Genomic DNA, 15,557 nt, shown 5'->3' with positions numbered 1-15,557 from the left:
ATTGGAATGATTTACTGTCATAATGTGTATATTCCATATCTACAGTTTAGCATTGTGCGTGTTTTTATTGATGTACTGTTTAATGGAAAAATCTGATCTAGAATAACTGATGGGAAAGGTATTTGGTATATGTGTTTTCTAATGTCTTAATAACTTGAAAGGCCTGATGCCTGCGAGTATAACATATTAAACAATTCTAAGACCCCAGTGGGGTGACTGGGTTTGATTTCCTGTTCAAAGGTAAAGCAGTTACATGTACACAGGGCCTGCTAAAGAAACATAACTGGCACAAGCAGTTACACATTTGGTGTCAGACCTGTGCTTTCCTTAAATTAAAAACTTGAATATGAAGCAAACACAGATACTAGTTGTTTTGCCACCTAAACTTTAATTTATAAAGTGAGCAGAACGAATTCTATTTTAACAAAACTACGTATTTCATTTGAATATATTCTCCAATAAATGACTAACTAATTTGTAAAGTGGACTTTACGAATTCTATTTTAACAAAACTACTTATTTAATTTGAATATATTCTCCTAAAAATGCAAATCTAGGTAGATAAGGTTTCCGGACTATGAAATGGCTGCTTGCATCTCTGCTTTTCTCAACGCCTACTCCTTCTTGGACTCTTCTAGAATTTCCTGCCAATTCTTCTCCACTTCTTCCTTGCACTTCATAAAGGCGTTTTCCAATTTCCTCATGGATTCAGTCAGCACTGGGTTGGTTCGCATCACCACCATGTCATAAGCCATCCAAGTCGCTTGCACTGCAGCCACAACAAAAAAGGAGCTTGTGAGAACAGTGGAAGCATGGAGGAGAACCAAAAGTTTTACAAAGGCTAAGACAAATGTTCCATGTTAACAGTCTACTTCGGTTTTATTTCAATCGGATATACGTCATACTCAACTTTTTGAACGCAAAAAGGTCAGGGATTTTGGTACATGAATTCCTATACGCAAGGCAACATGGTGTGGTCATGTGATTAAGGCTTCCTACTAAGAAGCACTGTGTTACTACTCAAGCAACACGTTGTCTTGGAAAAAAAGTGTGACATTTTCAAATCTTTTACTTTTTTTGCAACAGAGAGAATACTATGAAATTATAACGATTATGTGTCACTGTTAAGATGGATTTCTGACTTCTGAACTGGTGGGCAGAGGTTCAGAAGGCCAGTCTAGTTTCTTGGAACAGGGTAACTTTATGGAAAAGCCAGACCAATCAAGGTAGCATTGGCGACGGTAAAGACTAGGTCTCAGGAGGGGTGAGGGTGATCGAAAGCCCACAATGAGCACACACAGCAAGTACACTAAAAATTACTCCCAGTCTGGTGTATATCAAAAATACATATACATTTATTAATGGCCTTTTAAATCAAACACGGAAGTAGAACACAGCATTAACAATTAAACCAACACAACACTATTATACAATGGGCCCCATTACGACCCTGGCGTTAAGGGTTTAACGGCGCCGTAAAAGGTGTTTGCGCCGTTAAATCCTTAACGCCTGATTACGAGGTCCCTTTACGGGACCCGACCTTAACGGCTGGTTTTTCCAGCCGTTAAAGTAGGGACCCGCAAAGGGACTTTGGTGCTAATAACGGTACCGCAATTTGCGGTACCGTTATTGGCGCCTTCCCCATTCCCATTGAGCCCTATGGGGCAAAAATGAGAATGGGGAAGGGCCATGGCGGCATGGGGAATTACCGCCCCACCAACCTCAGAATGGGGTAGTAATTCCCCATTACGCCATGGCGGACACCGGCATGGACCATGGTGCTAATAGCACCATGGTCCTCGGCCTGGGTCGTAATGAGGCCCAATATATATATATATATATATATATATATATACATACAGTAACCAGTCCTAAAAGAGATGGCACACAGAAAGGGTCCACAACCTGTAAAGAAAGGGATCCTACAGTGTACATATTTTTTGGGTAGTCCTTCACTTTATCAACCGGGACTGAGAGGCAGTCCAAACCCTAAGCAGAGTGGAGCCTTGTGCTCCAAATTACAGTTGGGGGCTGGTGCACATGATTGCGCGGTAGAGGCTAAACAGGGTCTCTTGAAGGGGCTATAGCAGCTCGGGAATGTAGGTGAGGCAGTGAAGAATAAGTTCCCACTATACAAGGAGGGTCTCCCCAAGAGGGTAGAGCAGGATCCAAGCGTTGGGAATAGGTTGCTAGCACAGGATACCTTGAGAAAGGAAGAGTGGCCCTCAGGGGACACTTGTGCGTAAAAATGGATGGATGCGCCAGGGGCCCCCAGTAAGGGTTCCAAGTACTCACCGACACAATGCGCACTTTCTATCACACTTCACCAGTCAAGTCCTCTTCGGTTGCGGGTTCAAATGCTGCAATTGTGTGGCTCTGCTGCTTTCAGCGGCTGAGTTCCAGGGATGATTCTGTGGCAGGAGAGTGACAATTTCTCCTCTCCTGTTGAAAGGATTGACTCGATTTCACTGCAGCACGTTTCAGGGAAAAGGGGGGCACAGCAGCAGCGCACCCACGAAGTTCGTCACCAAGGCTAGGCGACACAGTGACCGCATGTACTTGGGCTCTGGCAAACTCTTTATTCCAGACCTGGGAATGCCAAGTGTACGAAATTCGGTTGAGAGTACCGTGAACCCAGAGCTAGCGATCTTCAAAGTCTCAAGTGTCTGCTTGAGACGGTGGCGGTTCCAGAGCTATGGTCCTTTGCAAGCTGGTCAGTTCGCTGGTTGGCCCAGGAACACTTCCGAGAATGCTAGCTTTCAGGATAAGTTAAGGTGCCAAGAATAGTTGGTCTCACTATTCCAATGGGTCGAAGCGTCTTTGCGGACCTTCTGTTCGATCCAAAAAGAGGGGGGTCCTGCGGGACAACAGCAGACTCACGGTGCAGTTCCTCGACTCTGCTTTGTAGTTTCAGGAGACTTGGCTCCTATCCAAGGTTCGCTGAGAACTCAGGAGATCGACCTGGCAGGGGTGCTAGGAGCCTTCTCTTATCCAGAATCTCCTTTGCGCCAAAACGAGGAGGACCCATTGGGAGATCTGCTTACATACAGGCATGCAAGACGTGGGCCAATCACGGACCACCGTGGTCCCAGTCATTCCCAGCACACCAGACTCTCTGGCACCAAGGATGTGTATTGAAACTAGACAGTCCAGCCCACATCCTGCAGGCACCCACACAAGACATGCAGAAGCCTCTGAAAGCTTGGCGTTTCGCAGGAGAATGCATGACCAAATAAGGACTGACCCGGGTCTGCCCGACCTAGGGAAGGCAAAGGGACAAGATGGCCAAATGACAGGACAAAGAACCTCGTAGAATGGCCATTTTGGAGCCAGGCCACCTTCCTGGTCAATGCGGTCTGCATGGCAAGAATGGGTTCAAAATATGCGAAAGTATAAGCTGCCACCAGCCCTGTCCAAGGCACATCTGGACTTCTACCAAATAATCCTTTGAGGGATCTGGGACCTTTGGAAACGAAAGGAAGACCCCAGCGCACTGTACTGTAAGGTACTTTGTGCACAGGTAACATGTTGCAGAAAAGTTACAACACTGGAAAGGACTAAGGTAAAATAAATCTCCCAGTATTGGCTGTGCTTAAGGGCATGTCAGTTTCCCCATAACAAAGTGAGCGAAAACCCAGTGGAGTGCAGCAGAAGGCTGTGCTCTACTGGCAAATGTCAGACTATGGTGTTCAGACAGCAGCAAAAAGTTGAGAGGTACAAAACTGGAGGGAAAATTATGCAAACATTGAAATCTTTCCTAATAGTCACCCCCATCATTGATAGTTTATGTGTTTGACAACCATGCCAAGAAAGGACCATTAGGCCGTCCTAGGGGAGGGATGCTCGCTGCAGTTAGAAACACTCCAGGGTGTACAATAGTAAAACATAGGTGCAAAACTGATTCATTGTTGTTCACCACAATTTCTGACAAATCTAATGAAAATAATGTCTCCATTCTATTGATTAATATGTACTACAATCCAGTCAGTGATGATGAGATACATATTGCATTGGTGAATGCGGCAGAGAAGCAATTAACAATGATGGTGGGGGATTTCAATAGCTATTGTCCTTGTATAGATTTGAAAGACACATACAGATGAGGAGATAGATATGTCTGTCGGCCCAAAGCATAGGCCTCGGGCACCTAAAGGTAGCAATGGATGCATTTGGTCCACCTTCTTGGCGAGGTGGGGCTTCTGCCAATTGAACACACTGTTTAGTCCTGAACCAGTTAGCACTTGGTTTGGAATGGGTTGCAAATCAACAACTGACTACATACATATGGATAATTGTGAAATCTCTCTCATAACCTCTTTTGAGGTAAGAAAAACAGATAGAAGTGACCATGCTTTGCTGCTAGCAACAAATTTAGTTCATACTAATGAGAGGGTCTGTTCTACTCAATGTGTAAGTCTAGTCACTAAAGAAGCAGGGAATAGGGTGTCACAATTTAGGAAGAGCTATAAACAAATCAGCAAAGTAACATAGGCTTGGTGGGATTCCATTGATATCAAGGAGAAACATTTTAGGTGTTCCCCACTTAAGATCCATAATACCTTGTCAATGCTCAAATATAACACTCCATGTCCGGTGTCCTTGAAGAAACGCAATTCTGTTGGAAGAAAATATTTGATAGCAGTTCACGACATAAGTGTTAAAAAAACACGTTTTCAGACACAATGTGAGACAAGTAATCAAATCTAAAAGAGACTGGCAACTGAAGAAACTGGAAATTAGCTCTTTAAAGAACAAATATAAATCCTGGCTCCGAAATCAGAAGTTGTTCAAATATATTAAGATCTCTTCTTGGACTTGTTGAAAGGTAATTCCCGGTCACTATGGAACAAATTAAACTTGAAGGAGAACAGCCAGATTTGCAAACAGTCATCAACTATAGCAGAGAACGACTGGGTAGAATGTTATGGTAATACATTCTGGGACAACTCTAAAATTGCTTCAAATAAAAGAACCAACATCTTTAATAATAATGAGCCCTAGTGGAAGCATGTTCTAGATAAGGATTTAATAATGCTGGTCATTAGCAAATAGAAAAACTCAAGGGCTTGTTGACCAGATGGGTTCAACAATAGTCTTCTGAAACTAAACCCGGTCATCTGGTCTGAAATTATTTTCATGTTGTTCTCCCATATAGTAAAGGCGGGCTTAATTCCTTCATCTTGGAAGATGGCTACTGTAGTCCCCATCTTTAAAAAAGGAGATAGGAATGAACCTTTGAATTACCATCCAAAATCGTTAACAGGTGCATTGTCGAAGATCTTTTCCAATATTTTCTTGAGGTCAATTCTTAAATGGATCGAAACGATAAGTATTTTAAGCCCTCTATAGATGGGCTGCAGAAAGGGATACAGCACTGTTCTTAGTGGGTATACTTTAACATCATGCTTAGCCCAGGCAGGAGGTAAGACCAGGAGGACTCTGTATGTTGCAGTTTTGAATCTCTCAGTTGCATTTTATAATGTAGGACGAGAAATTCTATGGGACAAATTATAGTAAACAGGGAATGGAACACAACTTAAGTATACTGCCGATATTACACTCTGACAATAGTGTGAAAATAAGACTAAATATGGAGGCGGATCTTTCTAGAAACATTGCAATAAACAAAGGAGTACAACAAGGTTCCATATTAGCCCCCACTCTGTTTAACCTATATATGTCGGACCTATGGGAAGATAGTAAAGAATGGTCTTTGTACCCCCCAAGATGTGGTGAGTTACAAACTAGCTGCATCGCATATGCGGATGATGTGCTCCTCCTTGATTTTACACCAGCAGGTCTTCATGTTGTTTTGGACGAAGTAACTAAGTACCTGGAGGAGAAAAAATTAACACTTAATCCACTTAAAATATAATAGTCTATACTAACAAAAAGGTCAAAAAGAACTATGTATGGAAAATAAATGAGACTAGAATTCAAGAGACAGACAAATTCTATTATCTGGGATTTCTGTTTGCAAACAGAAACCTATCCTTACATAAGAGAAAGAGGCTAGATGAAAAAAAGTGAGAACATGCACTTCTATGATTGGAATCATTTATAGGTGCTTCTGTGCCTATTCTTTAGTCCCTCTCATTGAGTTTTTTTAATCTTAAAGTGACTCCAACAGTCCTGTATGGAATAGAGCTCATGTCCTTTAAGGATAGGAAAACCCTTGACATCCTGGAGGGTGGAGTCCTAAAAGAAGCTCTAGGCCTACCCAAATACATCTCCATTAGTTTGATTAGACTGGAATTGGGACTCCAATCTTGATGGTCCATATACATCTACAGGAGCCTGTCACTCTATCTTAAAATAGATGAAAAAGGGGACATGGGTATATCCTACTCCTTGAAGCAAGTGATGGCTGGTGGTATAAATAATTTCATTAAAAAAACCATAAGGAGAGGTGTTAGAGTTGTATATCTCTGATGAGCAAAGATGAAATTCCAACTCAGTTGGCCCTAAAACAAGCACTAACAAAATGGGATAGAATTTGGGATATTGACGAACAACATATATCCCTGCTAGGAAGCAAAGGCTTTATTTAAGAAAATTCCCTTCGGCTGTGTCCCGGCAATGGTACATGAAATTTAGATTGAACTGCCTTGCCACACTTGAAATTGTAGGACCTCAATTAAATATTCTGTGCCAACTTAGATCTTGCAGACTTTGCACAGAAAATTGCACTGAGACACTTTTTCAACTAGTCATTGACTGCACTGGATTGACAAAATATAGAATCAAATATTTTAAATATCATGTTCACTCAACTGAAAATGTTAATGGTGCATTTTTATGGATTAGACACGTCTCTAATTTTAGCTTTAGTAAACATTTTGAAAAAAATATTTGAACCGATATCAATTGTCAGGAAGCAAGGAGATGCTCTTTTACATGAATTAGTGTAAATAAGTATTAATTTAGTTTATTGACAATTTAACTTACTTGAATTGTTTCTTATTTTAGATATTTTGAATGATAAACTCTTCATGGCTCTTCATGGACTCTAAAGATATGTTGTATAAATTGTTATTTTATGGTATGTTAAATGTGTAATTCTAATTGAAACTATTGTGTAAGATATTTTTCTTATACTGTATACGCAACAATAAAAAAATATGAAATTAAATGGAGCCTGACCTCAAAATAAAATTGTCTACATATGTGTGCATACGTTGTAATCCAAGCAGGGATGTTTGGACATGCATCTCAAAGAACCAGAGCCTTGATTATCAGAAAGTTTATACACCTATGTGCTACGGGGTCACGTGAGCCTCGGAAGCCGTGGGCCAGACAATGTGAAAGCCTTGAACTGTCCCATGGTAAAATGTGCCTCTTGGAAATAAGGATAGAGTCGGGGTTTGGGACTCAAAGCAGTGACAGTGACAGAGAAGAAAGCCAATTGCCCTTCAATTTGACAAGCAGATTATTGGCTAAGGAAACAGCAAAGACTCATAACTGTCTGGACAGCAGCCAATCAAAAGAAAGGGTTAGAGAACATGCTCTACTTGGGAATAAGTAGGAGGAAGGCACACTCAGATTGGGCGGTGTTGGAGCCAGGAATTAAAGGCCAATCCCAACTCAGAAAGCAACAAATTGGAGCATTCAAACTAAGCAGCAGCTGTATGAGGAGGAAGAAATCTCCTCCCTTGGAAGGTATTGTGGGTGTTAATACAGTGTAAAAGTCAGAGTCAGGTGTTGCAGCCAGAGGATGGGATTAAACAAAGCAGAACCTGAGCGTGCCAAGCTAAAAGGGCGAGATTGCATGAGAAAGACCAGCAGAAGTATCAACGTGGAGCCTGAGTTCGGCAAAGCCAAAAGGGCCAGATAGCGAGAGAAAGACAAGCATGAGAAGACGCAAGGCAAATTCTGCATTGGGCAAGCCAAGAAGCTCATCCTGAGACAGGGTAATAAAGGGAGTTGGCTTCGTTGCGAAGGCCAGAGCTTAGGAGAAGTCAGGTTGAGACAGAGATATACGGAGAGGCTGCTGGCCTGGTCCTAGAAAATGGCAAAGGGTTGTCGCAAAAGTGGCTGAAACAGCAAGAGAAGCTAGCTCGGAGCTTTATTTCAGATACTGTTGGGAGTAGATTTTTTATGTGACTAACTGATTATGTCCTGGGTGCAGAGGCTACATGAGGTTCGGATTTATACAAGGGAATTTGCTGGATTTTTGACTCAAGAGACAGGTCCTTTAGAAGAGGATTCAAAAGCTTTTAATTTACCCCATTTACCCCATCCCGACACATTCGACCTCCTGACGCACAAGGAGCAGGAGCTCTTTCCATCAAGGGGCACTGCTGGAGCAGTGAGCCTGATTTAACAGGATCAGAAATATTTATATGAGGTGAGCCAGAGGCCCGACCACTGCCCTTCACCCATCTGACCCCTAGCCGCATCCACCACCGTGAGCCTGCTGGCTCTTTCATTCTTTCTTTTTGATGCTAAGGGTATTTACTGCCTGCACTCCCTCGTGCACATTTACTTTGTATTTGCCTGATGCTCACGAAGCCAGACATTCCAAGATGGCCGACCTCTAGGTGCCTCGGCACCCTGAACACCAAGTCTTTCAGATTGGATGCCCACCAGCTATGTTTGCCTCCAGTCTCCCGGCAGGCGCAAGCCGGCTCCCGCACTAAGGCGGAGAACGAAGGCTCCTGTCCTGAGCCTGTGAATAGCCTAGGAGAGGCCAGGGCAAGCCACTATGCCAGTTGACCACAGGAACTCCTCTGTTACGACAACTTTGGTCGAACATCCAGATTGCTGATAACATAACATTGAAATCAGCAATACCGATACGTATCGAGCCATCACTTCGCTGGGACCCAAGATTACTCTACACTACTAGCCCACCACCCTATCCAGCTATATTACATCTCCTGTGTTCAATAAACCATGTTGGCGAGCTCTACCGCTACCCTATGGTCCTAGCTCGCAATGCTACTAGCAACGCCGTCACTGCATATGTCTAGCCTACCCTGCCGTTAGATATACTGCCATTTCATATGCCTAGCCTGCCATGCCATTAGATATATTACCATTTCATATGTCTAGCCTGCCTTGCTATTAGATATACTGCCATTTTATATGTCTAGCCTGCCTTGTCATTAGATTTACTGCCATTTTATACGTCTAGCCTGCCTTGCCACTAGATATAGTGCCATTTCATATGTCTAGCCTGACCATACCAAAACACCCCACACCCAATGTACTTGATTCTGCTCAGCTGTACCTGATCTTGTCCATTGCCTGCTGCCCGAGCTAGTTGCATTTGTCTACGGCAAATCATGCATCTGCCAATGATCTATACTGTCCTATTGAGGACCATCCTAAACCTAATTAGCATACTAAACCCTACCATGGCACACTCTGTCTTTAGCAGCTCCTGCGACCCATTACAGCAAACCCTTGTGTCAGAATAATCTGAACACTAGACCATGCAGTCTCCTTCAGAGAAACCTCAAACTCTGTGCCAGACTCCCTAAAATCTACAAACCTCTAGCTAAAACCTCACACCTTCTCATAAATAAGACCACCAAATCCTTGAGTGGCCCACAGCCTAATACCAAAACCTCCACTCACAAAACCACTAATACCCAGCACCCACTCCAGATTAACAGCCGGCTCACCCGAGATATCAACACCCACCCGAAATACCACCATAACACCCAGCTACCACCAATGGAATCTACAAAGACTAGCATAAAAGGAGCCCTAATAAATGCCTGCTCCATGGTGGCCCATGCCACTGAAATAGCTGACTTACTCCAGACAGAAAAAATGGACTTCATCGCCATCACTGAATCCTGGCTTCATTCAGCAGCAGGCCCAGCAATCATGCTAGCCATTCCCGAGGATTACACTCTCCTTAGACTCGATCGCACCAAATCCTGAGGCCGAGGCCTTGCCAGAATTGCCAAAACCAGTCTAGCATTGAAATTCGCCACGCCGCAATATGCAGACTCTTGTGAATCCTTCACTGCCAAGCTGACCATCTCCGACACCCAGACCCTGTCTATCCACCTCATATGCAGACCTCCTGGCCCCTTAGGATCCTTCGAAGAAGACTTAACTAATATTTTATCTGACAAACTTAAAAATTCCTCACAATGCCTTCTCTTAGGAGATCTCAATTTAGGCTTTAACGGCCCATCAGATCAGAACACCACGCTTATCAACCTCAAGGAATTAGGGTTCACCGAAAAAAGTGACGGGTGCAACCCACACTAAAGGTAGGACCCTCGATTGGAGAGCAGAGCATAACTGCCAGACATCCATTATCTCCATAACACCGCAGCCCTGGTCCGACCACCACCTGATCTCCTTCTCCTTAGAGGCCACACCTCCCCTACCTGCCAATAGTATAGCTCCTGCCGTTCCCACCAGAAACAAAAGAAATATCACAGCTGAAAAACTCACTCCCCTGATTCTGCCTACTTTGAATTCGCTTACTGACCACACAGATCCATTCACCTTGGTAGAGGAGTACAACAAAACAATGCTATCTTCACTAGATGTCATAGCACCACTGAAAGTTCGAAAGAGCAAACCCAAAAAACAATTGAACACCTGGTTCTCTCCCCACTTGAAAGCAATTAGATTAGAAAAACGTAAAAGTGAACATATTTGGAGACAAGATCCCTCTGACACTAACAAATACAACTTTAGCAAAATATCCACTCTCTACAAAAGAGAAATTATCCTTGCCAAACAATCGTCATACAACCTACATATTACTCAAACCAACTCAAGCTCTAAAGAACTGTTCACAATCCTTAAAGAGATAGAAAAGCCAATCCAAGCCCCAGACACCTGTCTCAAGGACAAAATATGGTGCACTAGTATTCAGAGTGCCCTATCTAACAAGGTAACGACCCTCCAAGCTAAGATCAATAACAAAAAAGAAACTCTCCTCCTTGCCCCCAAGCCCAACAAAACCTCTGCGCCACTGCCCCAGCCTACTTCGCTACCTGTCAATCCACCCATACCCCGCTTCAACTTCAATAAAGTATCCATCCTAGAAGTTGAAAAAGTCATCCTTACCCTCAAACCCTCCAACTGCCACGGCGACCGCTGCCCAGCCCAAATCATAAAAGATGCTGCACACAATCTCTCCCCATTCATCTCCAAACTCATAAATGCTTCCTTCTCCATCAGTACCATACCCAACAACTTGAAATAGTCTTGGGTCCTCCCACTACTTAAAAAACAAACACTTGACCCGTCCATACCCACTATCGCCCTATCACCACAGTCCCGTTCCTGCTTAAAATTCTAGAGAAGGTGGCTTACCTCCAAATCCAACAATATCTGGAGTGTAACCACCTTTTAAGAGTATGTCAGTCAGGCTTCAGACTACAACACAGAACTGAAACTGGGCTTATCAACCTAAGGCACAAATAGACGCATTGAGAGACGACGGTAAGGCAGCACTTTTGCTGCTGCTTGATCTTTCAGCGGCGTTTGACCTAGTGGACCATAAGATCCTATGTAACCACTTGGACTGTGCCGCCCATTTCCCCACAAGAAGCGATAGGATGGATCCAATCCTTCCTTAACAATAGAACAATGCGTGTCTTCTCAACCCTAGCTGCCGCTGACCCCATACCCATCACCTGCGGGTTTGCCCCAGGGCTCCTGTGTCCGCCCCACCCCGTACAACATCTTCACAAAGCCCCTCTTTGATGATCTATATGGCCTGGGTATCACCTACACTAATTATGCCAATGATACACACATCCTCATCCCGTTGACGGGCGATTACAACAAGGATTTGGCCTTTGTGGACAGAGTGTACCTCATCATCCAGGCTTGGATGGCCTCTCATGGTCTATGCCTGAATGATGACAAAACTGAACTTCTCATTCTCAGCACCCCTGCGAACCTCAACAAATTAGGCCACAACTACTTGAACTTCAAAATAGACAACAATATCATTACAGTAGCCAAGGAGGTCAAAACCCTTGGATTCTACCAAGACTCCACGTTAACCTTTAAAAAAACAAGTCAACTCCATGGCCTCATCTACTGCTTACACATGTAAGCTAATCAGAGCTGCCAAGCCCTTCCTCTCCCCCAACAACTGTATCACCCTAGCAAGAGCCCTTGTCTTATCCAAACTGGATTATTGTAATGCTCTATATGTAGGGAGCAACAAATACATCACCAACAAGATTCAGATCCTACAAAACAATGCCCTGAAAGCAGCCCTAAGTATTCCTAAGAAAGCCCACATCTCTGACCTCAGAAAGCCCACATCTCTGACCTCAGAAGATCCAATAACTGGCTCTCCACGAAAGACAAAATCCTCCTCAAAACAGCCTCCCTGAAACACAAACGTCTCCACTATGCCGCCCCACAATACCTCATAGCTAGATTTACAAGACAACCCTCCAACCGTCCCATGAGATCTGCTAATGCCAACCTCCTAACGGTGCCTAGATTTAAATGTACGAAGACTGGTGGAAGCAGCTTCCCGGTCAAAGCTGCCCAATACTGGAACTCCCTCACTCCGCCCCTGAGGAAAGACCTACCCGACCTACGCTTTAGGTCCAACCTTTTCCATTGGATCAAAGAAAATGTCATCTGACCTCTCACTACATAGAGAATGTAATTCCTGTTCTGCCTGTACCTTCTGTATGTACTGTCCACGGCCGTTTCTGCTGTAGTGTGTAAACTGCCTGTTTTATGCCTGTATTTGTACATACTGCCCGTTTACAACTCATTGTATAATGTATGATCTTGTACAGCAATGTACCAGAAGCTGAACAACACTCTTGATGCCTATTGCGCCCTGATACCCTTGGGTCTGGCGTTTATTACCAATATTAAAACAAACAAACATTTTGCTTCTGAAAACTCTCCATTCTTGTTTTTTTAAGTCTATCGCACAGATCCAGCAGGAGTCAACCTCACTCTACTAACCCTGATTGTAAATAAGGACTACACAACTCTAGACCTTGAAACCAGGGAAGCTAAGATTGGCTTGGGGAAGTCATTGCAGTATGTTTTTTCGCAGGTTTCTTTACCGTCGATTTTCCAATGAAAAAACTCATAGAATTTATTTTTTTTAAATAAACCCCCATCCACTTTTATTTTTTATATGATCACGAAAACCCACACCCTAAATATATATTACTCCAACCCCCTAAAAAATGTGATAAAAAATCCTGCGAAAAAACATTCCGCGATGAAAGGACGTTATACCTGGGGCAGGTGGAGGGGGCGACCTATCCTGATGATATGAGGTGCAGTTCCATATTCACAGGAAGATATTTGGGTTCAAGAGATATTCCGTTGTTTACCTTTGACCATCCCGCTCAGAGGACAGGGGGTGTTAGTGTCGAGATTTAAGAGCAGGTCTTCACAGGTATTCAGAAGAGCGTTTTCCATTCCTCTGGATGCTCTCTAGCCAGACTGATGGTCGTGGAGGCAACCAGCAGATTCAGTGTTGAGGGTGAGCTGAGAGATAGCCAGCTTCTCTAAGAGTTTGCCCAGGAAGGGGGTGCTAGAGATGGGGCGGTAGGTTGCTGGAATGGAGGGGTCGGCAGAGGGTTTCTTAAGCAGAGGGTGCACAATGGAGTGCTTAAGAGAAGATGGGAAAACTCTAGTGGTAAAAGAGAGATTGCAGTGATCAGCCAAGGCTGGAGAAAGAAAGTCAATGTTGTACTTAATGGTTTTGGAGGGGCAGGGGCCCACCTGTTTGGATAAGGCCTTCATAGATCGGACTTGTCTGGCGACCTCATCAGGTGTAATGGGATTGAGAGAAGAGAGGAGAAATGGTAGAGTGGCAAAGGGAGGCTCCAGAAGTTTTGGTGTATGATGTGATGTGGAAGTGAGAGAGAAAAGGATGTCTTGGGTTTTTTCAGTGAAGTGTGCAGCCAGGGCCGAGCAAAGGTCCTGGGTGGGTGTGACAGAGGAGGAGGAGGAGGGGGAATATTCAAGATTACCAGTAAGTAATCTGAGTATTACCTCCACGTCCCTCTTTCTCGTCCAGGTACTTACCTTTGAGTTGTACCAAAGCAGAAACAGGAAGGACGCCCATGCCCACCACAAAAGACACAGACACCAACGGTAATGCGAAACCCACCCAACACCAATTTATTCAAGATACAGCAAAAAGCCAAAGGCAGGCTGACCATGACTCCTAGCACCACCTCAACCAGACACAGCCTCCAGACACCAACACCAAATGACTTAGACTGGAGCTCCTCCATGTTGAGTTGGTAATGCAGAATGAATGTATTAGGTGTAGCTCATGTGGCAGCTCGGCAAATATCCAACAAAGGTAGCCCCTGCAGGCCTGCCCAGGAGACGGTCACCCCCTTGTGGACCGACCCTGGACCCAAGCTGCAGTACAGAGGCCCACAGACTCATAGAATCAAGGATTAGTCCACCGGCTAATCGTTGGAATGGAAGCCTGGCAACCACAGTGCCCTGCCCCCTGATCAGTGATACAAAAGGACTCTCTCTGGATAATGTAAGACCGCCTGCTTGGCATCCAGAAAATGCCAAGCCTCCCCCCAAGGAGAGGACGGAGCAAGAAAGAAAGCTGAGATAACCACTTCCTGAGAACGATGGAACCAAGAGGCGACCTTGGGCACAAACGAGGGGTCACAGCCCAGCACCAAAGCCTCCTCCTCGACCACTAGAAACAGTGGCCTACGCAAGAGGGCCCCGATTTCCCCCAAATGCTGAGCCAAAGTAATGGCAATCAGGAAGGTAGTCTTCAGCAACAACTATTTCATCTCCACCTCCTCCTTGGGCTAAAATGGAGGCTTATGCATTATGGACATGACCAAAGGAAGGTCCCACGGGGAACCCCAACTGGGCCCAAAGGATGAGTACCTGCTACCCCTTTCAAGAGCGTTGAGACCAGAGCCTCGCCCCCTACCGGAAAGGACCAGGAAACCTGGAAAGCCTGAATGGCAGACCACTGAGAACAGAAAGTAGAGACCACCAACCCCTTCTCCGCCCCTTCATGAAGAAATTGCAAAATGTCTGGGATGCCACACTCCAGTGCCAGGACACACTTCAGGTGACACCAACCCAGAAAATTAGCCCAATGACGGTCAGAACTTAAGTGTAGAGGACTGACGCGCCCTCTGAACCATCCCAGCCACTGCAGCTGAAAGGCCTAATGCCAGGAGATCCCTCCTCTCCGTTTCCAGAACCCACAACGGATGAGAGAGGAGAAGGGGGACATTGACCACCCGCAATGCAGACGGCCACCTGAGCAACACCCAAGGAGAAGCTAACTGCATCTCCAGAAGGCCCGGGAACCACCCCCTCTGAGGCCAGTAAGGGACCACCAGGATAAACACACGTGGAGATGATCTGATTGTGCTGATGACCTGCAGAATTAGGGGATTTGGAGGAAAGGCATAAAGAAGCTCTGAGGGGCCAAGTCAAGGGAAGAGCGTCCACCCCCCCACAAACTCCTGGGGAGCAGAGTCCTTAAGCAAAACCAGGAAAGTTGAGAGTTGCAGGGGGAGGCAAAGAGGTCCATCCAGGGATGCCAAACCACCGACACACATCCTGAAAAACCTTGGGACAAA

At 44.7% G+C, this 15,557-nt stretch overlaps 1 protein-coding gene across 3 annotated transcripts in view; it reads right to left on the bottom strand.

The window, feature by feature from the left end:
* Positions 1–368: 368 nt before the first annotated feature.
* SYCE3 (synaptonemal complex central element protein 3) overlaps positions 369–15,557 on the bottom strand; it is a 303,915-nt gene continuing 288,726 nt past the window's right edge. For all 3 annotated transcript variants that reach the window (XM_069650554.1, XM_069650555.1, XM_069650556.1), the window contains one exon: positions 369–769. In XM_069650554.1, the coding sequence (XP_069506655.1) occupies positions 615–769 (155 nt within the window). In that variant the 3' untranslated portion in view covers positions 369–614. The remainder of the gene's footprint in view (positions 770–15,557) is intronic.

The sequence above is a fragment of the Ambystoma mexicanum genome, chromosome 3p (genome assembly GCF_040938575.1).
Source record: "Ambystoma mexicanum isolate Mex_15411 chromosome 3p, UKY_AmexF1_1, whole genome shotgun sequence".
In the NCBI taxonomy this organism is placed as follows: Eukaryota; Metazoa; Chordata; class Amphibia; order Caudata; family Ambystomatidae; genus Ambystoma; species Ambystoma mexicanum.
Note: the sequence above shows the minus strand (reverse complement) of the source record. Positions and strands in the feature narration are given on the sequence as shown.